Genomic DNA, 20,141 nt, shown 5'->3' with positions numbered 1-20,141 from the left:
CCATTCTCAACATTTGCCAGCCGATGCATCAGCAGTAACCAAACCAGACACTGTGGAGGATGATCTGATATGAATGTGTCAAGAAACACATTGAGTGAGACCTTTTTCTGTGAAAGGCCAGCAGTTAGAAAACAAATTATTAATATGGCACATATGTACAAGAGAAAAAATAATAAAGTACAAAACAACGGACCCTTTTCAGATTTCTGGGTTTGGAACGTGGAAGTAAACTATAGCAGGTTAAACTTTTGTAGTGGTGAATCTGAGACCACATCAAATATTAGGTTCACTTTCCCATTTGCTCCAACAGAAAAAGCTAAAATCCACTATTATACCTTTCAACAACTTTCCATAGAGGAAAAAACAGAGAGAGAGAGAGAGAGAGAGAGAGAGAGAGAGAGAGATGGATTACAACAGTCAGAAGAGAGAAAAATGTTAGTTTTGAGCTCACCATTTTTGAAACACCATTGCAGCAGTGGTGACTATATTTGTGCCTCAATCAGCTCCCTAATTCATTAGTTAGGCCACTGACCATTGAGTCGGCCATTTCTAGGGCTGTCACAATAGCAAAATCGTTTCAGTGCAGTAAAACGTTCACTCCCTAACAATTCCCAGAATGTGCCATACAAATTAGGGGGCACCGTTGCTCACTATGTTCCCTTCTGAAGACTTTTCAAGTAGTAAAACTATGAACTTACTTTCTCTTTAAAAAAGATGTTGTTTGTAATGTCTTTCATCCATAATGACCATGAAAGGGAAACAATCTTTTAATATTAGAGTTCTTAGAAGAAGGTTAAAAATAAACTGCTTAATATTGTTATTTCTTTATGTAAGTCATTTGTCTTTCATAATAACACTGTATGTTTGAATCTACAATTAAATGAAAATGCACGACTGTGTCATTTATACAGCGGTCTTGTTGATTAATACCAGCTGTGTTTTAATGCACAAGCTCATTATCGTGTCTCAGGTGATTGAGTCAAAAGTGTCCCAATTTTTTTGATTGGATGAACACCCGTGCCAGTGTCCAAATTTGTGTTCAAGATATACTGATTCAAGATACAGGGAGCTAGGGAGCTTACTGAGACACACACTAGGTTTTTATTATTATTATTTAATGTCAGTGTAATTTAATGCAAAGTATAGTGTTGCAAATTAAAAAAAATAAATAAATACTGCCATATAAGGCAGAAACGCATCATAACAGTCTGTGAAAAGGGCCCATAGCACCACAAAATAAGTTGATAACAAAAGAAAGGATTATTTGAATTAAGGTATAATGGAATTATATTAAATGAGCCAAAATACCAAAAGGTGATATTGTACACATTCAATGGAACAGGATAAAGAAGTCACACATTTTTAATAAGATACATTGTTCAAACATGCAGTTTTCTAAATACGTACCCCATTCTGAAAATCAAATAAATTGTGTTTTAGTGAATCTGACAACCAAAACCAGATATGAATGAGGAGTTTTTCTGGATTGTTTGGAGGAGCCTTTTTATTTTTAAATAGCATTTTTGTCTTATTTTTTCCCCTCCACTGCTTAACACTGTATTTTGAATACAAATCTGCATTGTTTATCCTTTTGATCTTTCATTCAAAAAATTCACAAAAATCTAACCTTTAATTGAAGTAAAACAATTGAAGAGGGGAAAATTTCATTATTAAATAAAATGTTTTGTCTAAAACACGTTGGCCACAATTAATGGCACCCCTAGAAACTCTTATGAGTAAAATATATCTGATGTATGTTACCATTCATATTTTACATGTTTTAGTGCACCTGGGTGACCAGGGACATGAAATTGTTCAGCCATGACTTCCTGTTTCACAGGGGTATAAATAAGAGGTATCACACAGGCCAAATTCCCTTAATCATCAATCACACTGGGTTAGACTGAAGAATATAATTCTGATGTGCAGCAAAAGGTTGAGCTTCACAAAATGGGAAGTGGCTATAAGAAAATAGCTAAAGCATTGAAAATGCCCATTTCCACCATCAGGGCAATAATTAAAAAAGTTCCAATCAACTGGAGATGTTATGAATCGGCCTGGAATAGGACGTGTGCCTATACTGTCTCCACACACAGTGAGGATGGTTCAAGTGGCTAAAGAATCCCCAAGGATCTCAGCTGGAGAATTGCAGAAATTAGTTGGGACTTGGGGTCAGAAAGTCTCAAATAAAATATCAGACATCACCTACATCACCACAAGTTGTTTGGGAGGGTTTCTAGAAAAAAGCATCTGCTCTCATCCAACAACAAACTCAAGCATCTTCAGTTTGCCAGACACTACTGGAACTTCAAATGCGACTGGATTCTTTGGTCAGATGAAAAAAAAAGAGCTTTTTGGCAGCAAACACCAGAGACTGGTTTGGCGCGCACAGAGATAAGAAGTTCCCAATGATCTTTAATGTTGTGGGGCTGTTTTTGTGCCAGAGGTCCTGGACATCTTGTTCGGATACATGGCATCATGGACTCTATCAAATACCAAGAGATAAAAAATGAAATCCTGGCTGCCTCTGCCAGAAAGCTTACAATGGGCCCTGGTTGGATCTTCCAGCAGGACAATGATCCAACACAAACATAAAAATCAACACAAAAATGGTTCACTGACCACAAAATCAAGGTACTGTCATGGCCATCCCAGTCCCCTGACCTGAACCCCATAGAAAATTTGTGGGGGGAACTGAAGAGGGGAGTCCACCAACATGGACCTCTGAATTTGAAGGGTCTGTAGAGATTCTGTATGGAGGAATTGTCTCAGATCCCTTGACAAGTGTTCTCCAACCTCATTAGGCATTATAAGAGAAGACTCAGAGCTGTTATTATGGTAAAGGCTGGTTGCAAATATTATTGAATAAAAGGGTGCTGATAATTATGTCCAACATGTTTTGGAGAAAAATATTTATTTAATAATTAGATATTTCCCCTGTTTTGATTGTTTTACTTCAATTAAATGTTAGATTTTTTTTTTTTCTCCACAACCTTCTTTGCTCATATTTATCAAAGGTGTCAGTATTATTGGCCACCACTGTACATTGTGTATTAACATTTAATTTTTACTTTATATTGGTATATAAAGTGGTCCACTCTATTTTATTTAATTTTTTGTTCTTTTCAAAACAATCACACATAAAAAAACAAGCAAAGATTATATATATATATATATATATAATATATTATAAAAATAAAAATAAACAAAAAACAAAATTAAAATAAATAAAACTAAAATTACACTCACCTAAAGGATTATTAGGAACACCTGTTCAATTTCTCATTAATGCAATTATCTAATCAACCAATCACATGGCAGTTGCTTCAATGCATTTAGGGGTGTGGTCCTGGTCAAGACAATCTCCTGAACTCCAAACTGAATGTGAGAATGGGAAAGAAAGGTGATTTAAGCAATTTTGAGCGTGGCATGGTTGTTGGTGCCAAACGGGCCGGTCTGAGTATTTCACAATCTGCTCAGTTACTGGGATTTTCACGCACAACCATTTCTAGGGTTTACAAAGAATGGTGTGAAAAGGAAAAACATCCAGTATGCGGCAGTCCTGTGGGCAAAAATGCCTTGTTGATGCTAGAGGTCAGAGGAGAATGGGCCGACTGATTCAAGCTGATAGAAGAGCAACTTTGCCTGAAATAACCACTCGTTACAACCGAGGTATGCAGCAAAGCATTTGTGAAGCCACAACACACACAACCTTGAGGCGGATGGGCTACAACAGCAGAAGACCCCACTAGGTACCACTCATCTCTACTACAAATAGGAAAAAGAGGCTACAATTTGCAAGAGGTCACCAAAATTGGACAGTTGAAGACTGGAAAAATGTTGCCTGGTCTGATGAGTCTCGATTTCTGTTGAGACATTCAGATGGTAGAGTCAGAATTTGGCGTAAACAGAATGAGAACATGGATCCATCATGCCTTGTTACCACTGTGCAGGCTGGTGGTGGTGGTTTAATGGTGTGGGGATGTTTTCTTGGCACACTTTAGGCCACTTAGTGCCAATTGGGCATCATTTAAATGCCATGGCCTAACTGAGCATTGTTTCTGACCATGTCCATCCCTTTATGGCCACCATGTACCCATCCTCTGATGGCTACTTCCAGCAGGATAATGCACCATGTCACAAAGCTCGAATCATTTCAAATTGGTTTCTTGAACATGACAATGAGTTCACTGTACTAAAATGGCCCCCACAGTCACCAGATCTCAACCCAATAGAGCATCTTTGGGATGTGGTGGAACGGGAGCTTCGTGCCCTGGATGTGCATCCCACAAATCTCCATCAACTGCAAGATGCTATCCTATCGATATGGGCCAACATTTCTAAGAATTAAGGCAGTTCTGAAGGCGAAAGGGGGTCAAACACAGTATTAGTATGGTGTTCCTAATAATCCTTTAGGTGAGTGTATGATAAAAGTGTTTTAACTGGACAATTTCAAGCTGCTGACAAACCTCTTGTGGAAAACAGGATCTTGTGGACTGTTCAGTGTACCCAAAAGATGGTCCCTCAAACACAGTCATGGGCAGTTTCAGCACCTCCCTCAGGAACTGGTCAAACTGTGAGTATATCATCACTCCATTCGCATCTGATATCTGCGAAAAAACATCTGGAAGAAAACAAGATTGGCATCAGCAATTTTGTTTTTAAATATAAGCAATGCATTTCTTTCTGCATTTCATCACTTTCATCTTGATAAATATGTATTTCACTGCAGCTTAGGATATGAGAAGACTCCCCCTTTATTTACACATTATTCAATGTCTACACACTTTTAGTGCTTCATCTACACATCAGAATATAGTTCAAAATGTCCTTATTAGGAATGATCCACCAGAAATGAAGCGAAAACTTTTAACTGGAGCTCCAACTACATAGACAAGGTCATGATATAGAAAATATGCCTCGTGGTTAGATACGACTTTCAAGTAATGACAGCTGCTCTGACCTTTAAAATGATGATAAAAGTATTAATCAAGCTCATTCATTTAAGAGTCTATTAATCAGCATCAAACACATAAGATCAAAATGTAGCTTACATCGAAGTTTATCCAAAATCTTCCCTCCACAAAGTGTAGCCAGGGCCATCTTCACTACAAAAATTGACATTTTTCCAACACCTTCCCTAAAAAAAGAAACAACAGTCAACTAACACATTTAGAAAGATACATACAGCCTGCTCAGTTACATGTGGCAAAGCAAGGGGTGTGTGAAGCAATTCAAGTCAGTTCAATCATTTGAAGATGAAATGCAATTTGCCACACACAGGAAGTAAATCTCAAACTCCTTTTTTTGTATTTTCTCCCCTTTTCTCCCAAATATGGAATGCCCAATTCCCAATGTGCTCTAAGTCCTCATGGTGGCGTAGTGACTCCTCTCAATCTGGGTGGCGGAGGACGTATCTCACGAGACCTTCATTAAACGCATCTTATCACGTGGCTTGTTGAGCGTGTTACCGCGGAGACCTAGTGCATGTGGAGGCTCACGCTATTTTCCGCTGCATCCACGCACAAATCACCACATACCACACCGAGACAGGAGGTTAACCCAATATGACTCTACCCACCCTAGCAACCAGGCCAATTGGTTGATTAGGAGTCACTCAGCACACCTGGATTCAAAGTGAAGGTGTGGTAGTCAGCGTCTTTACTCGCTGAGCTACCCAGGCCCTGGGATTTGTCACATCTCATAAAATGTTGCTTTGATTTTGTCACCTTCAGACAGATTTATGGGAACAATTCACCCAAAAGTAAAAAATGCATTATTAAGCACACATTAACATTAAGTTACAAGACAAGAAAGAACGAATGCTATTCGTCATCACTGGCATTAAACTATGTGCACACGTGAATGAGATTTGAGAGATGTGGCAGAGGGGAATACAAAGCAAGAGTCTAATGGAGTGCAGATTTTTATATGTTTATAATATCTGTTTTGTCAGATCTTTTTGTGTTCCATGTAAGACAAAGTCATACGGGTTAAGAACAATATAAGAACAAACTAAATGACTACAGAATTTTCATTTTGGGTAAACTATTTCAAACTCTGCAGGTGTTCTTACGGGTCATAAGCTGCAAACAGGAAGTTGAGGAGGAATGAGATGGACTGGTCTACATTGATCTGATGGGTTGAGGGCAGACGCTTGTTCAGCTGGTAAAAGATGGTAGACAATATTGCTTGCAGATGCGACACTGAGAACTCTGTGTTGACGTCCATGGTGTTGAGTCTGTTTTCCCGAAACACCTCGATAACATTCCAGATATCTAGGAGATGTACTGAGAAAAACAAAAAACAAAAAACAAATCAGCCCTGGTAGCTACAAATTCTAAAACTGCCACATTTAAAATCACTAAAGAAGCTGTATTTTAGAAGAATCGAAGGTTTTGAGTTTTTAAAAGCAATGCGTGTATGTGGCTTCAAGAGAGCAAATATACATTCATTTTATATTGTTTCTTGCTCCTGCTATACTTTAATATTGCTGTTTAATCTTATGTTGTGTGGTGTATTGTCTTCACAAGTAAGAGATAAGGAGTTGTCTCCATTTCAAGGTCTTCAACGTCACAGGACGATAGTGTGAAGCAGAAATTTTCCATTGTATTTACGTGGTATAATGGTGCATTCAAGTCATCTCGGAATGATCGTATTTACGAGTTGAATGAACATGATTGCGCCACAAAGTCATAATTACATGTGGGAAATTTTCTTCAAGCCCCGACACTCCAAGTTGAGGCTGTGTCAATTTTAGAATCATGGTGGAAGCAAACTGTTATTGGTAATAATTCAGTTTGACTGTGCAGTTCAGTTTGTATGCATTTGTACTGTTAATGAACAATAGTAGTAAAACTCACCAAAAAAATAAGACTCAAGCTGTGTTCACACTGCCAGCTACTTTGACGCTGCATGTCGCCAGTGGCTGGCGGTTAGGTCGCAAGTGGTGTGTATGGAGAGTCTAAACATCACTGTTTTTTAACAATTAATATTATTACTAAAATATTAGGATCATGTGAGCTCTACCATCTTCTCTCATCTTGGCTGTCGCTCCCAAAAGTCACTCTTCATTTGCATAAATGTAAACATTTCGCCAACGGTTGCCATCACTTGTGTCGCCGGAATTCACCAGCTCTCATTGAAAATGAATGAAATGAGGTCGTTTTGTCGCTGCATGTCGCTGGCAGTGTGAACGCAGGTTCATTTAGCTGGTTAATGCAGTGACAAGCATTTGCAACAAAACTACGATTCCCATCATTATATTATTATATTATATTGTATTAATACGACACACCTAATGCATGGCTTTGCTCTTTATATTGTTGCATAGGTGCTTAAAGCTTACTGTCTTTGCTAGTAAGTGACAAAGAGAGAAATAAATATTTCCGAGTAAAATCACTTGAATGCACATCACATCATATTTACGATTTACGACCTCGTATGGACGAACTTCCCAGGAGGACTTAAACGCACCATAAAAACACTTTTCAATTTGTGCTGGTCAGATCAATTCAGAATGAGCACTGAGAAAGACACAACTCTTTCAATAAACTCTATAAGAGTTAAAGGAATATTCTAGGTTCAATAGAAGTTAAGCTAAAGCAACAGCATTTGAGGCATAATGTTGATTACCACAAAAATGAATGTTGGCTTGTCCTTCCTTTTCCCAGAATATTCCTTTAACATGGCAAGGTGTTTACTGGCTTTAGATATTTAGGAAAATGTCAAATGTAGTTATCTTCTGATAGAGAGCGAGATCTGGCATTCCAATACTTAAAGGACAACAGCAAATAGTAGCAAAATTGCACTAAAGCTGTACACATTTATAGTATACGGAAATATGTGCATGGAAAAAGACTGTGTAAAAATGCTAATTACGGTTCTGTTGTTAAAATTCCAAGCTTTTTCATGACCAAAAGTCATGTCAATAAATGTTTTTGATTTCCGGCAACGTGAGCGACGGTGACCGCTGGCAATGCGATGTTAGCATGATAAGGTTAAGCCGCAGAGACACTAAACTACAAGTTCCATTCACTTCCATCAGAGATCAGATACGAAGAAATGTCATGTTTGGTGAACTATGACCTGTGAATTCATATGACGAGAAGACATGTGATCAACAGATGATCGTCAGCGTCACACACTGACATCTTGTTTCATGCAAAAGAATACATACAGTATATCAAAGCTGCATGTTTTGTATTGTTGCAGCAATGTAAGTAAATTATATATTTTAACATTTTGAATACAATGTTATTTGTGTGATATCAAAACTAGAAGCCGTCAAGCGTGACATCAGATCCTATCCATTGCGTTTTGCAAACATACGTCTAGTGTGACCAGAGCTTTAGGGTTACAAGTGTTAGGGTTGCGACAAAGTTTATGCAAATAAGCATTGAAGCAATTATTGTTAATTTTTAGCGACAAGCAAACTGATTTTGTCAAAATAGAATAACCGTGAATACATCCCATTTGGGATCAGATACAGTCAGTTGTGCATCCCATCAATAACTTTAAGGGATCCAGCAGTATAACGCCTTCTACAATCAATAATACAGCAACTAGGTGACCTCCAGTGATAAAATCGCTTTCAATGTGAACAGGGCTTCATAAATTAAGTTTCATAACCCCATGTATACTTACAATTGCACCTCTTCTGTATAAACCTTAGCTTGCATGCTGTTCTGTATGTGGACAATCGGATGGAGTCCAAATCTAGTGCACCTGTGAGTACAATTTAGAGCACTTTAGTGTGTGGATTAGGTTACCCAGCTGCAAATCCATTGAATGTACTTTACACTACATCCTACATTACAGAGAGCGTTTAGAAAACCATTGGCATGACTAAATCATGTTATAAAATGCTTAAAATCCTATTAGATTGAGAATGGAATGATACTGTGAAATATCATGATACATACGCAGTTCAGCAAACAGTTGTCTTCTGTCTGCCATCGCGCTGCTGCTGCGGCCGGACTCTTTAAACATTCTGCAAAACATCATATACACAGAAAACAATAAGACAATGGGACAGATATACCACATCTCTAAAAGTCAAACTTGGCTGTTGATTGACGAAATGGCTATCAAAGTATTTGCCTTTGGATTTGCACATAATTTATTATTTTGTTACCTGCAAAAGTTAACTAGATAGGTGATCGCAAACTAAGTTAGAACAGTCTGAAGGTCTGTGCTGAGTTTGGTGGATGTAGGGTGAAAGCTCTTTTAGATGATCATTTTGGTAAACTAAACCAAGTTTGTAGAATAACAAAATTTATTCATATTGTGGGTAAAACATAATATTATCAGTATTATACAGCAAGTCAAAAGAATAACTACTTCCCAAACCCAGTTTCTATCAATACGGTAATCTCTTAGCCAGGAGTAGTCAATTTAATAATAATAATAAACTTAATTTTTACATTGTGTCTTTAAAGGTAGCTTCTCAAGGCACTTTACATAAAAGCAAAAAGACAGAAAACTTCAAAACCTATGCTAACATTGAAATGGTCTGCACTTAGATAGCGCCTTTTTAACCTTAGTGGTATTCAAAGCACTTTACACTGCATCTCATTCACCCATTCACACACATACATTCACACACCAATGATGGCAGAGGGAATCAAACCACCATCCCTGCGATTAGTGGACAACCTGCTCTACCACCTGAGCCTCAGCCGCCCTATTAAATTAATGGGCATTTAAATTAAACAATAATTTAACGGTGAGAGGAGAGGCAGCCAAACGCGCCGGCGTTCCCCATCAACCAGATGCGATTGACCCATCAACCTGTATGCGATTGCATACATTTTGGGCTTCATTTCATTAATTGTCAATGTCTGCCCTTTTGAAGATGTCTTGTTGGATGTCTTGTGACTTTAATGTGTCTGACTCGATATTAGTCATATTGGTTTATTTGAACTTCGAGTCCACCGTTGGCACACGAAGAAGCTAAAATGTTTGTTGCGGTAATGTAAAACAGATAAAACAGTAAATGTGACCTGTATACATTTGAAAGTTCGACCAATATTGTATTTTGCCAATACAGATACCAAAAGTGGTGGAAAAAACTGATAACTATTACTCAGAGTCAGTAGTTTTGAAAATCGATTTATTTGATGTTAATAGCAGCTAGTGGTGCCGATTAATGGGCCAAAAAGATGAATCAGTCAACCTCTAATAACTTTGGTCTAGTATTTTCTACTACATTATTCAAATGAGTGTAAAAAACAATTTATTTCTCAAGAGTACCCAAATATGGAAACGGACTAAGTTTGTTCCATTCTGCTGGTTTGAATATGCTGATATTGTTCTTAGCAACTAAATTAATCCCTCTCTTCGTCCACACATTTTTTCTCTTACAATGATTGTTACATTTTGAGTTATGGGCACACAAGACCCTGAACTTGCGACCATGATTAAAAAAAATAACATTTAAATAACATAACAAGAGCACTGCTGTGACATTCTGTCCAATATCATCTTCAGCTGTATTCAGCTGTTTTGTCTAGTAGAAGACAAAACTTTATATTTAATATACAGGTATATTAAGATTTAAGATAATGACAATTTTATATTTGAGTGTACAAAAAAGTAGCAAAGCATACCATGGTATTACCATGATTTTGGACCTAAACCATTGCTTTGGTACAATGGTATATCAAAGAACCATGGGCATGATATTACCATTTGTACCATCATTGTACAACAGTTCTGCCACAAAACTTTTTGTAAGTGCACAAAACTGAATATACAATCACACAGAAATCCAAGAGTCCACAACAGTTGTGGAAATACACTTTCACTATAACAAATACACAGGGACAAAAAACACTAAACAACCATCATCAAATTCACCTGCAGATGTGTAAAATACACAGAATGAACTGTACTAGTGATCTGACACTCACATAAAAAATAAACAAACTCCTATAAACATGAACAAACTATTGCTTTAAAAAGAAATGAAACTTTAGATTTGACAAAACTTAAAGCACAAAAACAGACATGAAAACTCAAACCAAATACCCTTCAGAAAGCACCATGTTCCTCTTCTGGCTTATACAGTATTTATGAGTGACCACAATAAATCTGCTAGTTTTTTAAACAATGCTTTTCGTCTGGTCCTTTGACTTCACAACAAAAGCAGCCCATAGAGTTCCTGGCAACCCACTGAAATTAGAACCGGTCGGGATCCAGCATGTGTTGCCTCTATCTTTAACTTCCAATGAGCGAGACTCGCATTCTTGTTGGGCTTAGACGGCTTGCTTAGCTCCGGGTGCAAGTTTGTACCATCTCCTAACCCTCCACTGGGACTCCCAATCTGGGAGGCCTGGCCGTATACAGTCGAGTCCAAAGGTCTGAGGCCAATAGTAGGGCAAAAATGTTACAAAAAAGCTTCTATTTTGCATTCTTATTTGATTTAATACAAAAACAAAAACAAACCAAAAGAAAATTCACTACAAATTATACAGTAAATAACAATTTGAATGAAAAGGTAAAAAGAAAAATGTAGAGAAATTTGATGATCCGTGTTATCCGAGCAGCATGATTTGGACCCAACTCCTTGTTTTTCAACATGAATTAAAAATAAATAATAATAATAAATGTCATCAAATTTGAAGGTCGCACCTGTGCGAGTAGTTGAAAAAAATACTGTCTCAAATAATAGTCGCAAACATTTGGTTGCAGTCGAGTCCTGTAGTAACTTTGAACACTTTTGTACTTTGCTGGAAGCAAGGAAACTTTTCATCTCTGTTTCACGACAAGTCTTAATAATAGTACGAGATGGCCAAACCATAAGAAATCGTATGCGTTGGCTCAAACAAAAACATACAACGATTCCTCATATAGAGAAAAAAAAAATAACAATGTTATTAAAATATGTCCTAAGTTGAACCCTAAACCTAACCATAAAGTCTAACCACTTACCAAAACACTAAACCTAATGAGGTGATGATTGACTTGGAAGTGGTGGCTTGGCGGTTGAGTCTCTGGGTTCAAGCCCCAGCACTGGCAATTTACCACTGTTGGGCCCTTGAGCAAGGCCCTTGACCCTATCTGCTCCAGGGGTGCTGTTTCATGGCTGACCCTGTGCTCTGACGCCAGCTTAGTTGGGATATGTGAAAACAACTGCATTTCATTGGCATACCTGTACACTGCACAATGACAATAAAGTTTAATCTTAAAATCATACTTTTTATTATTTTTTTTGCACTATTACTCATACCCCGCTATGTTATTATGTCAAAAAATGTCATTTGAAAAACAATACATTTACATGCTTGTATTGCAGACCCACCTACTTTTACACACTTTAACTTCCACGGTAGCTCACCTGATAGAGTGTTGGACTTCGGTCTCGGAGTGAAAGTGAAGCGAAAGTGCCATAGAAGCGACACGAAATGATGTGATTGCTGCTGTAAATGTGCGATTCATTTCGACTTTGATTTGAAAGCACTTTTAGCTAAATTTAGGCATAGGTTAAGGTTAAGGATGTCTAATTTGTTTACCTCTCATAAGCGTTTAGGTTAAAGTTTTAGGTTAGGGAGGTACATTTTACATAATAAGACATCCATCTAATAATAACCGTAAAAGCCTTGTCTGACTACAACATCATTTAACTCACTTTTGGCGCCCCCTCTGGACATTTCAGTGGGAAACTGCAGCCAAATGCGTAATAAATCATGTAATTTTGGTTTTCACAAATTTTGCTCTTATCGGGTAAAATTCATGAGATCAGGCTGGAATAAAAGGTGCACATTTTCATACGGTAAGTCGTGCAATATCTTACGATTTCTCAGAGTTATCATGAGACCATGTTGCAACTTTTGTACTGTAGAGTTTGCTTACACATTTGCTTACATTTAATTAGTGACCTAGAAATGGTGCGAACAATTTTATATTTCTTCGTAATTTTTACGTCATACAATTGTCTGTTTTACATTTTTCATAATCCAAAAACGTTGTTTATTTCCAGGTTTAAGAATATCAATAGGGTTCCAGACTTTTGGACCCCACTGTATACAAAGGAACTGGAGGCTTGTTTGTGGAAATTATTAGGCAAGATGATGAGACTACGGAAGAATGGGTTGCTAGAGAAGACTGTAATTCAAGCCCTCTAATGGGACATTTCTAAAGAGATCCCATATTTCACAGAGTCTTTCCTTCACACCGTCTCTCTCTCTCTCTTCCTCCTTTTATTGTGGCTGTGGGATCTCTAGGCCTATAAATATCCTTTTGGACAGTCAGTGGCATCCAGGCATTTTGAGTCCTCTTTTGTTTTTGTCACTCTCTTTGTGTGATTTATTGAGTATGCCAGGTTGAATGAAGAAAATGAAGCATAATGCTTTTGGATTCTGTTCCTTTGATAAACGCCCTTGAACTATAGAGCTTGGCATATAATATTTACAGATCTGACCTGGAGGAGAAAGTCCTGTTCCACATACAGCAGCTGTTCAGATTATGTTCACTGAGTTATTAGCACTGGCTTACTCTCATCATACTGTACGTGGGAGTAACTGATAGCTAATGCCGCTGCATTTTTCCAAAACCACATAATGTATCTATTTGAGAAATGGCATTGCTGTATCCCAGGCGAAGCGGACATCACCGTAGGGATCATAACTGTAGAAATGGAAGATTTACGAAGCTGTCATAAAGTTAAAACATACTGAGATGAATTACACTTAAATGGTGTTAAAAATTTGACATGAAATACTGGGAAATTGACATGTCCTACTCCTGCGGTGTGGCAATAATAACATTATTAATTTAAAGATTACATGGAATATTTGTACTTTTAAATAACGCATAAATTTAACCTAAAATCTTGGTATTTATATATAAAAAAAGGGACATGGACATGTCATGGAAATACCCAAATGTTATGGGGCCAATCTGTGAACGTTAAAATACTCACTGTTTCAAAAGTATAGCCACATGTCATAAACAATATGTGTGTAAACATGATTTTAGTATGATAAGTTATATCCAATTTTACAACTTCATAGCCATGACGACCAGTGTTGGGTGTATCCGATTACAAAGTAGTTAGTTACTGTAATCAAATTACTTTTTAGTCAAAATAGTAGTGTAACGAATTACATTTTAAATTCTTGTTATCAGATTACAGTTACTGACTTTCAATTAAAGTATATTATGTGCGCTAAAGTAATATGTATAATACATTTGAAATATGAATTAATATGCTGTTTGCGTTACTGTGACAACTGAAGTGTGTGTGACAATGAATGAGGCGGAAATATTGACATTTCAAATTTGAGCAGAAAACCAAAAACTTTTCAAGGCAAAGTGATTTAGAAAGTAACTTAAAATTAAAATAATTAGTAAGGTGATTACCTTTTATATTAAGTAAAAAGTAAAGTAATCTGATTACATTTTTATTTGAGAAATCGTTAGTCATTTGTAGTGGATTACTTATTTTGAGTAACTTACCAAACGCTGATGACGACTTAACACAGTAAACCCTAAAACCCTACAATGACCCTATAACAAAAAACAAGGATTTAAACAATTTTGCAGCTGAAATAATAAATACGTTTTAATAGAAAAAATTATGTAAGTGCTTTTATTAAACTAAAAGCTTCACATTTCTGCATTTAAACTCTCCAAAACATTGGCCCCATTCACTATATAAAATAAGTGCATCACCGTAACCTCGATTTTTTAAAGAAAAGGAGGAACGGATCAAAATCTGGGTCCTGAGTTAGGGACCACTGGTCAACACCACGGTCAATATACAGTTATTACTGATTTTTTTAAGTTATATCATATGAAACTTCTTCCATGAGAACTCAACACTGTTCAAGTGCACCAAAATGAAACCATTACTACTTTTCCACCACTCAAGGACAATAACTCAGAAGCCTGATACTACTCTGATTCTCATGGTGCCACAATGAAACAGCTCAGCACTCTACAGTCTTATAGCCCATTCAGACTGTAAACAACTGCAAGTAAATTACAGGAAAGTCTTTATCATGCTCTTATTATAGAGATGGATAATGCTGCTTTCCTTCCCATTTCCAACTTTGGTTTGTGCATAAAATTAGATAGTGTTGATGATGCACTTAACAAAATTAATTACAATTACACTTGAAGTACAGAAAACACAAATACTGCATCATCCTTTTAACGTAAAGAGCATTTAAAAGCTGACTACTGTCAGGCAAAGGGAACATATAGTGAATACAGCATAGGAAATAAAAAAGTAACAAAAACATGCATATAAAATCCTCACCCATATTCATGCAATTAGATAAACATACATTACATTTGCAATAATAAGCGGAATAAATAAGAACTCATGTAGCATAAAAATAGGATTAATGTTCATCACACTTTTGTGATTGCAACAAATAATCACATACTAATTCAAATGCGCACTAACATGTATGACGTAGTTGTACAATATGTATTATGCATTTTAATAATAAAGTAGACTGAAGCATTGACAATGAGGCTCTATCAGAGGCGTCTGGATCGCTGTGCACTTGCTACTCACCAAACGCATGTCATCGCCAAAATGGGTTTAAATCCAATCCGTCTGCTTTCACCAAAGCTCATCGGCGCTGCAACGACGCATATAATCGACGGCAGTTTCACCGCTTAAATACAAAAGATTAGCGAGACGCGCAAAGAGCAGCGCCGATCTTGGATCTCTAGTGTTCATTTGCTTTGATGTGACGTAATGGGCCTCTCGCGATGACGTAATGCGGAATTTCTCCATTGTACCCAGCCATATAGAATACAATTAATATATATATAAAAAACATAGAAAATATATAAAAATACGATGTAACAAGCATAAGAACCAAAAAAGCGTTCTCAATATAATATAGATAATAATATAAAATAATATAATATAATATAAGGTTGAATTTAAAATATATATACAGATTTACAACAAGCATGACCAAACACACACACACACACACACACACACACACACACACACACACACACACACACACACACACACACACACACACACACACACACACACACAACACACACACACACACACACATTCACACACACGCGAGCGTGCGCGCGCACACACACACATCACTATAATATAATATTTTATATTTGGTAGAATAAAAATATTCAAGCATATGATGCTTGTGAGAAATGTTTTGTCCATCCTTCCTAAAACTTTTTACCAACTAGACTGAGCATAATACGTGATTGTATTATTCACCGTCCTTTTCAACCCTGAACGGCTTTTCCCTTTTTTCACTCTCTCCGTTTTGTCTATTGTCTCTGTGGTGAATGAAGCCCTGCCTGTTGCTTAGTAACGGCGCGCGCTGCAGAAACTTGGGGGCTGAAAACAAATACTGTGGTATCAAACAGGTCGCGACATCACACAATACCATGATACAAAGTGTCAATATTTATCATATGGCGCATGTTGGGTCAAAAATATAATAAATCACATTTACGGCTGAACGTACTGCGCTTTAAGCTGCGAATAATGTAAGTATTATTAGCTTGGGGCACCAACAAACCTTTTGTGTTACCGTAGTCAGCAGATACAAGCGATTATTAACCTTGCTTAATATGGCTTGCATTACTTGTTATTTAAGATAACAGTGTTCATTTCCTTTGTGCAGTAAAATTGTTGTTTTAGCTACTGTATATTTCAACAAGGCAACACATATATGATTTATTTAGCAAATGCGTACCAATATATCTAATACCATCATGTAGGCCTACCATACAAATTAAATATAAACTTGCTACTCTGAAACTGTTGATTGATTAATTGTGATTTTTCACTATGACATACAGATTCTACCTGAGCAATGCCTGACCTAAAGTTACTCAAAGGGTCTTTCCTACAAGGTAAAGTGCAATATTGACATCAGAAAGCCAGTGTTATTTTCTAAACATTGCGTGAACAGAAATCATGTGCGTGAATCTGTATTTTATCTACTATTCGTCATAGTTCCGATGTTTACGTATTCTCCCATCTTTTTTGCTTCATGTGTGTTTCACCTTTGTGTTTCGTAAGTGAACGATTCAGTGTTTTTGAATGAATATTTGAATTGAACGTGTCTCGAACGAATCGTTCTCATTCAGTTAAATTGTTTTGGTCGTAAATTAATCGTAAATGTTGTTTTAACAAATCAGTCAAATCCAAGATCCAATGACTCGCTCATAATTCTCTCGTTTGTCGCCACCTAGTGGCATAGGTTGTAATCGCAGAAATTGTAAAGTTTCAGTGAACGAATATAAACATATCTTTGGGGAATGTATTCAAAGGACTCCAGTCACTGAATGAAAATGCCATTTTAACCATATAAAGTCTGAAATATGAAAGAATGGTCAGAAAATGCAAAAGTTAAGACAAACTATAAAAAAAAATCATATTTTTTTATGTATTATATTTGATACATTATGTTTGAAAGGTCATTATTCTGCCTAGGCCCAGCAATTAATTTATGTGTAGGACATTTGTTATTGAAGTTTTTAGTAGCCCATACATACCACAGTGGTAAATTTGGGGGTATTATCAGAGGACTCCCTGGGCTTTTCAGAGATACTAAATGTTTGAGAGTTTGGCCATGACAACTTCCTCTCCTTGGTTTATAAATATGGATTGATATGCATCACAGTTCAATTCAGCACATCGAATACAATATGAATAATATATTTTTTTCAATAAATTATTTTTATCATATGTATTATATGCACCAAACACTATATTGACATTTGGAAAAGGGAAATTGTAAAAAAAAATGTTTGCTGGGTCTCAGGAACTTAGATAGCATCATAATAGATTGTAATGTAAAATAATAAGATCAGATATAATAATACAGAGCAGGCTGCATATATGAAAATACAAAGAAATATTAGTTCACACTATAAATATATCTTATAAAATGCATATGTCAGAATTTTCAAAGCTCTGTGATTTAAAAAAATAATAATTTGTAATTTTTTATTTGGGCATGAATGTAATGTAATGGTGATTGAGAGATATACCTTAAAAGCCTGTTGTGCCACATATGATACATGGATTTCAACGGCCATTCTCAATAAAATTATATAAAAAAAATTAACCAAGCACAAGTTGCTAATATTCAGCAAATAATCATTTTAAAATATCAGTAACAATATAATCATTACTGTTATTTTTAATTTCTAAAAATCAGCAAATATTTAACAAAAAAAAAAACAAGTGCATACTGTTTTATGCTGACATTTTTGGAAAGTTCTAAAACTATTTTTCCATCAAGAAATGCCCAGAAACGGGGCCTGGGTAGCTCAGTGAAAAAGACACTGACTCCCACCTCTGGAGTCGCGAGTTTGAATCCAGGGCGTACTAAGTGACTCTAGCCAGGTCTCCTAAGCAACCAAATTGGCCTGGTTGCTAGGGAAGGTAGAGTCACATGGGGTAAACTCCTTGTGGTCACGATTAGGGGTTCTCGCTCTCAATGGGGCACGTGGTAAGTTGTGTGTGGATCGCGGAGAGTAGCATGAGCCTCCACATGTTGTGAGTCTCCATGGTGTCATGCACAGTGAGCCATGTGATAAGCTTGACAGTCTCAGAAGCGGAGGCAACTGAGACTTGTCCTCCACCACCCGGATTGAGGTGAGTAACAGCGCTACCATGAGGACCTACTAAGTAGTGGGAATTGGGCATTCCAAATTTGGATAAAAAGGGGGAATTAAAAAAAAATGCCCGAAATGTCCACTGGGTGACAACAGGATTTTCAGCAACAGTTTGATTTATTTTAATGATTTAACAGTCTTTAGAAAATAGTGTATCAAATTTGATACAGGCGGTGTTTGGGTTAAAACAGCGTAATATCACACCAATCACGCCCCCTGTTGTAAACACCTGCTTTAAATTCACAATTAATCGATACACAGGAAATTAGAAAACTTGGGATAAAAAATAAAAATAAAACATCTGTACAAACCTAGTTTATTAATACATTTGTGGCACTATCACCCCAATTCACATATGGGTAATCGATTCATAATTTGTCCATTGACTTTTATCAATTTTAATCTACATTTTTGGTAAAAAATTCTATGAATATACAGGGAAATATATACATTTTAGGTTCTGTGACGTCACTTATTTCATTTAAGTTCAAAGAATTTTATAAATGCTGTTTAAAATAGTTTTAGATGCAGTATAGCATGTTACACCGTAGGACATGTCAACTTTCCAAATATGTTGGCTGCATGTTTCAGACCAGGCAGAGGTTCAGAAAATATCCTCCAGCAGGCGTCGCAGCTGTGCTCTAGTTAACACACCAACAACATGTGTTAACAAGGCAGTGTGTCACATACAAGAGCTAATGACCAAACTGGAAAACTGGGGCCAACAGGTAGGGCCATACATATTGTACAAACATAATTTGGAGATAAAGAGGCATTCTGGTATTTTACACTATAACTGCAGTTCCTAATCAAAACCAAACCACATAACCACACAATGGCGGGACCTTTTGGTCGATCACTATATCAAAACCGGGACCACTGATCCCACCGAGATTGAGTTCACATTTATATAGATTGAATGTTCTGTTCTCTACTCTCACATTACAAAATGAATGAATAATGAATGTTTCTCCTCTTCTAGGGTGATAATGCTCAGCATGAAACTGCAAATGAAAACAACCAGAATATCATTTGGAAGTGAGCCATAAAGCATTATAGATTTTCTCTATAACATTACTCATCTAGTGTAACCATTTTTACAGTAGGATAGCACTTATGGTCAGTGGCCATTATGGGTTTATATTCATTATACTGTATATGGGCTCTAACAAATAATTAGATAATAACATCAGTCCAATAATAATAATGTTATTACTGTTTCACTGTTTATTAATGTATTTTGCCTTCTTGTTTTTAGATGTGTTTCTATCGATGGCAAAACTGCAGTAGAAAAGACAGAACTGTGTATCGACGGCATGGGGTTATGTATTCAAGGTAATGATGGATTAATTAATTAAAGTCATTAACATTTTAATGTTATGTATGATGTGTACCCAGGAGTATATTCGCTACTTTTTAAACTTTTCATTGTAGACTACTGTGCTTTTTGAGTAATATTGTGTTTCGTGTAAATAATGTCCTACATCTGTGAATAG

The 20,141-nt window shown here is 36.6% G+C and overlaps 2 protein-coding genes across 3 annotated transcripts in view; one reads left to right on the top strand and one right to left on the bottom strand.

Annotated features, from left to right (window-relative positions):
* LOC127634297 (dystrobrevin alpha-like) overlaps positions 1-15,690 on the bottom strand; it is a 37,441-nt gene extending 21,751 nt beyond the window's left edge. Inside the window, exons 1-7 of one of the 2 annotated variants that reach the window (XM_052113789.1) lie at positions 15,530-15,690; positions 8,925-8,992; positions 8,647-8,727; positions 6,077-6,290; positions 5,055-5,140; positions 4,470-4,624; positions 2-107 (exon numbers count right to left, since the gene is read on the bottom strand). In XM_052113789.1, the coding sequence (XP_051969749.1) occupies positions 2-107; positions 4,470-4,624; positions 5,055-5,140; positions 6,077-6,290; positions 8,647-8,727; positions 8,925-8,991 (709 nt within the window). In that variant the 5' untranslated portion in view covers position 8,992; positions 15,530-15,690. Of the gene's footprint in view, position 1; positions 108-4,469; positions 4,625-5,054; positions 5,141-6,076; positions 6,291-8,646; positions 8,728-8,924; positions 8,993-11,031; positions 11,180-15,529 lie in introns of those variants that run through there. The other variant, XM_052113788.1, reaches the window with a different exon arrangement.
* A 683-nt stretch (positions 15,691-16,373) lies between these two features.
* Positions 16,374-20,141, top strand: part of LOC127634310 (coiled-coil domain-containing protein 178) — a 45,264-nt gene continuing 41,496 nt past the window's right edge. Inside the window, exons 1-5 of the mRNA XM_052113805.1 lie at positions 16,374-16,503; positions 16,819-16,872; positions 19,237-19,373; positions 19,628-19,683; positions 19,904-19,980. Of these exons, the coding sequence (XP_051969765.1) occupies positions 16,833-16,872; positions 19,237-19,373; positions 19,628-19,683; positions 19,904-19,980 (310 nt within the window). The 5' untranslated portion in view covers positions 16,374-16,503; positions 16,819-16,832. The remainder of the gene's footprint in view (positions 16,504-16,818; positions 16,873-19,236; positions 19,374-19,627; positions 19,684-19,903; positions 19,981-20,141) is intronic.

This window comes from Xyrauchen texanus, chromosome 41 (genome assembly GCF_025860055.1).
Source record: "Xyrauchen texanus isolate HMW12.3.18 chromosome 41, RBS_HiC_50CHRs, whole genome shotgun sequence".
NCBI classification, from domain to species: domain Eukaryota; kingdom Metazoa; phylum Chordata; class Actinopteri; order Cypriniformes; family Catostomidae; genus Xyrauchen; species Xyrauchen texanus.
The sequence above is the reverse complement of the archived record's forward strand: the minus strand, read 5'-3'. Positions and strand labels throughout refer to the sequence as shown.